Raw genomic sequence first — 1,015 nt, 5'->3', positions numbered from 1 at the left:
AGTAGATGGCTATGCCACGGCTAAGGCCAGCCAAGGTAGTGCTAGCCATGGCCGAGACCTTGTGCCACCATGGCTGTGCTTGCTATGGGCCATTGGTGGTGTAACTTTGGCCCTAGCTGTATGGTTATAGATACCACAGCCAAGGACAACATCATTGGCAATCAAGGTTGCCAGTGGCTGTGGTAAGCTTGGCAAAACATTATCTTTTATGTTGAGAAAGGACCAATTCGAACATTAATTTAGTGAAAAAAAACTTAAGCGACCCACTTTAAAAATTAAGAAAGTTGGGTTCGCACATTGAAAATATTTGTGTTGCAAAGTAAACTTATAAGGACTTTTGCATTCGCACATGTCTTAGATTTAAGTGGAAAAACACCCTGGGATTCGCACTTAAAAACAATGCATTCGAACACTTAAAATTCACGTAATTCAAATTCAAATGTTTCCCGGCAAATTTCAAAGCAAACACGAACGCCACTGGCAAAGACAGAGGGAAAACGTGAGGTTCTCTCTAACCTCTTTCACATCCTCTGGACTGTGCAACTCCTCACGAGGCTCCCCTTCCGCTTGCTCGGGATCACCGTAATCGACAAAGAAGTCCTGGTCCTTGAGCCTTTTCACCTCTTTCCTCCAAGCTTGGATCTCCGCCTGAAGATCAGTCTCCCCAGCATCAATCAAGAAATTGTGCAAAATGCAACAACTCTTGATGATGTTGGGAAGGTACTTTGGCTGGATCCTTTGTTTTTGATCCAAGCATCTGAACTTCATTTTAAGAAGTCCAAATGCTTGCTCAATAACAATCCGAACAAGGTGGTGATGAAGGTTGAAAGCTGCCTTGGATGGTGTCGGGTTTGGAGCTGAGCAACAACCAAAACAAGTGAACAAAAGAAAGTAGAATGAAGAAGACTTACTTGTGTGTGGAATCATCAGATGCTGCTGGAGTTGGTACCCTTTGTCCCCCATTAGGTATGGCTTGATCCTATCGTCATATGCTAACACCGCAGGCGATGTCAGC

The 1,015-nt window shown here is 44.0% G+C and overlaps 1 protein-coding gene across 2 annotated transcripts; it reads right to left on the bottom strand.

Annotated features, from left to right (window-relative positions):
* Nucleotides 1-400: 400 nt before the first annotated feature.
* Nucleotides 401-1,008, bottom strand: LOC9638740 (protein ANTAGONIST OF LIKE HETEROCHROMATIN PROTEIN 1). Of its 2 annotated transcripts, none has more exons than XM_024667422.1 (2): nt 912-1,008; nt 401-857 (listed from the first exon to the last, which is right to left on the bottom strand). In XM_024667422.1, exons 1-2 carry the CDS (start codon nt 961-963, stop codon nt 457-459), a joined length of 453 nt encoding a protein of 150 aa, XP_024523190.1. In that variant the 5' UTR covers nt 964-1,008; the 3' UTR covers nt 401-456. The 2 variants fall into 2 exon arrangements, with proteins under 2 accessions (XP_024523190.1, XP_024523191.1); XM_024667423.1 differs by having other exon boundaries at nt 401-830; nt 912-996.
* Between the last annotated feature and the right edge of the window lie 7 nt (nt 1,009-1,015).

Source organism: Selaginella moellendorffii, unplaced genomic scaffold, assembly GCF_000143415.4.
Source record: "Selaginella moellendorffii unplaced genomic scaffold, v1.0 SELMOscaffold_172, whole genome shotgun sequence".
Taxonomy (NCBI): domain Eukaryota; kingdom Viridiplantae; phylum Streptophyta; class Lycopodiopsida; order Selaginellales; family Selaginellaceae; genus Selaginella; species Selaginella moellendorffii.
This window is presented reverse-complemented; position numbering and strand designations above follow the sequence as displayed.

Excerpts from the sequence above, each read along its gene's own strand:
- LOC9638740 (XM_024667422.1), bottom strand. The coding sequence starts at position 963 with ATGGGGGACAAAGGGTACCAACTCCAGCAGCATCTGATGATTCCACAC. Across the intron at positions 858-911 it reads TCTGATGATTCCACACACAA|CTCCAAACCCGACACCATCC; the intron begins GTAAGTCTTCTT and ends GTTGTTGCTCAG.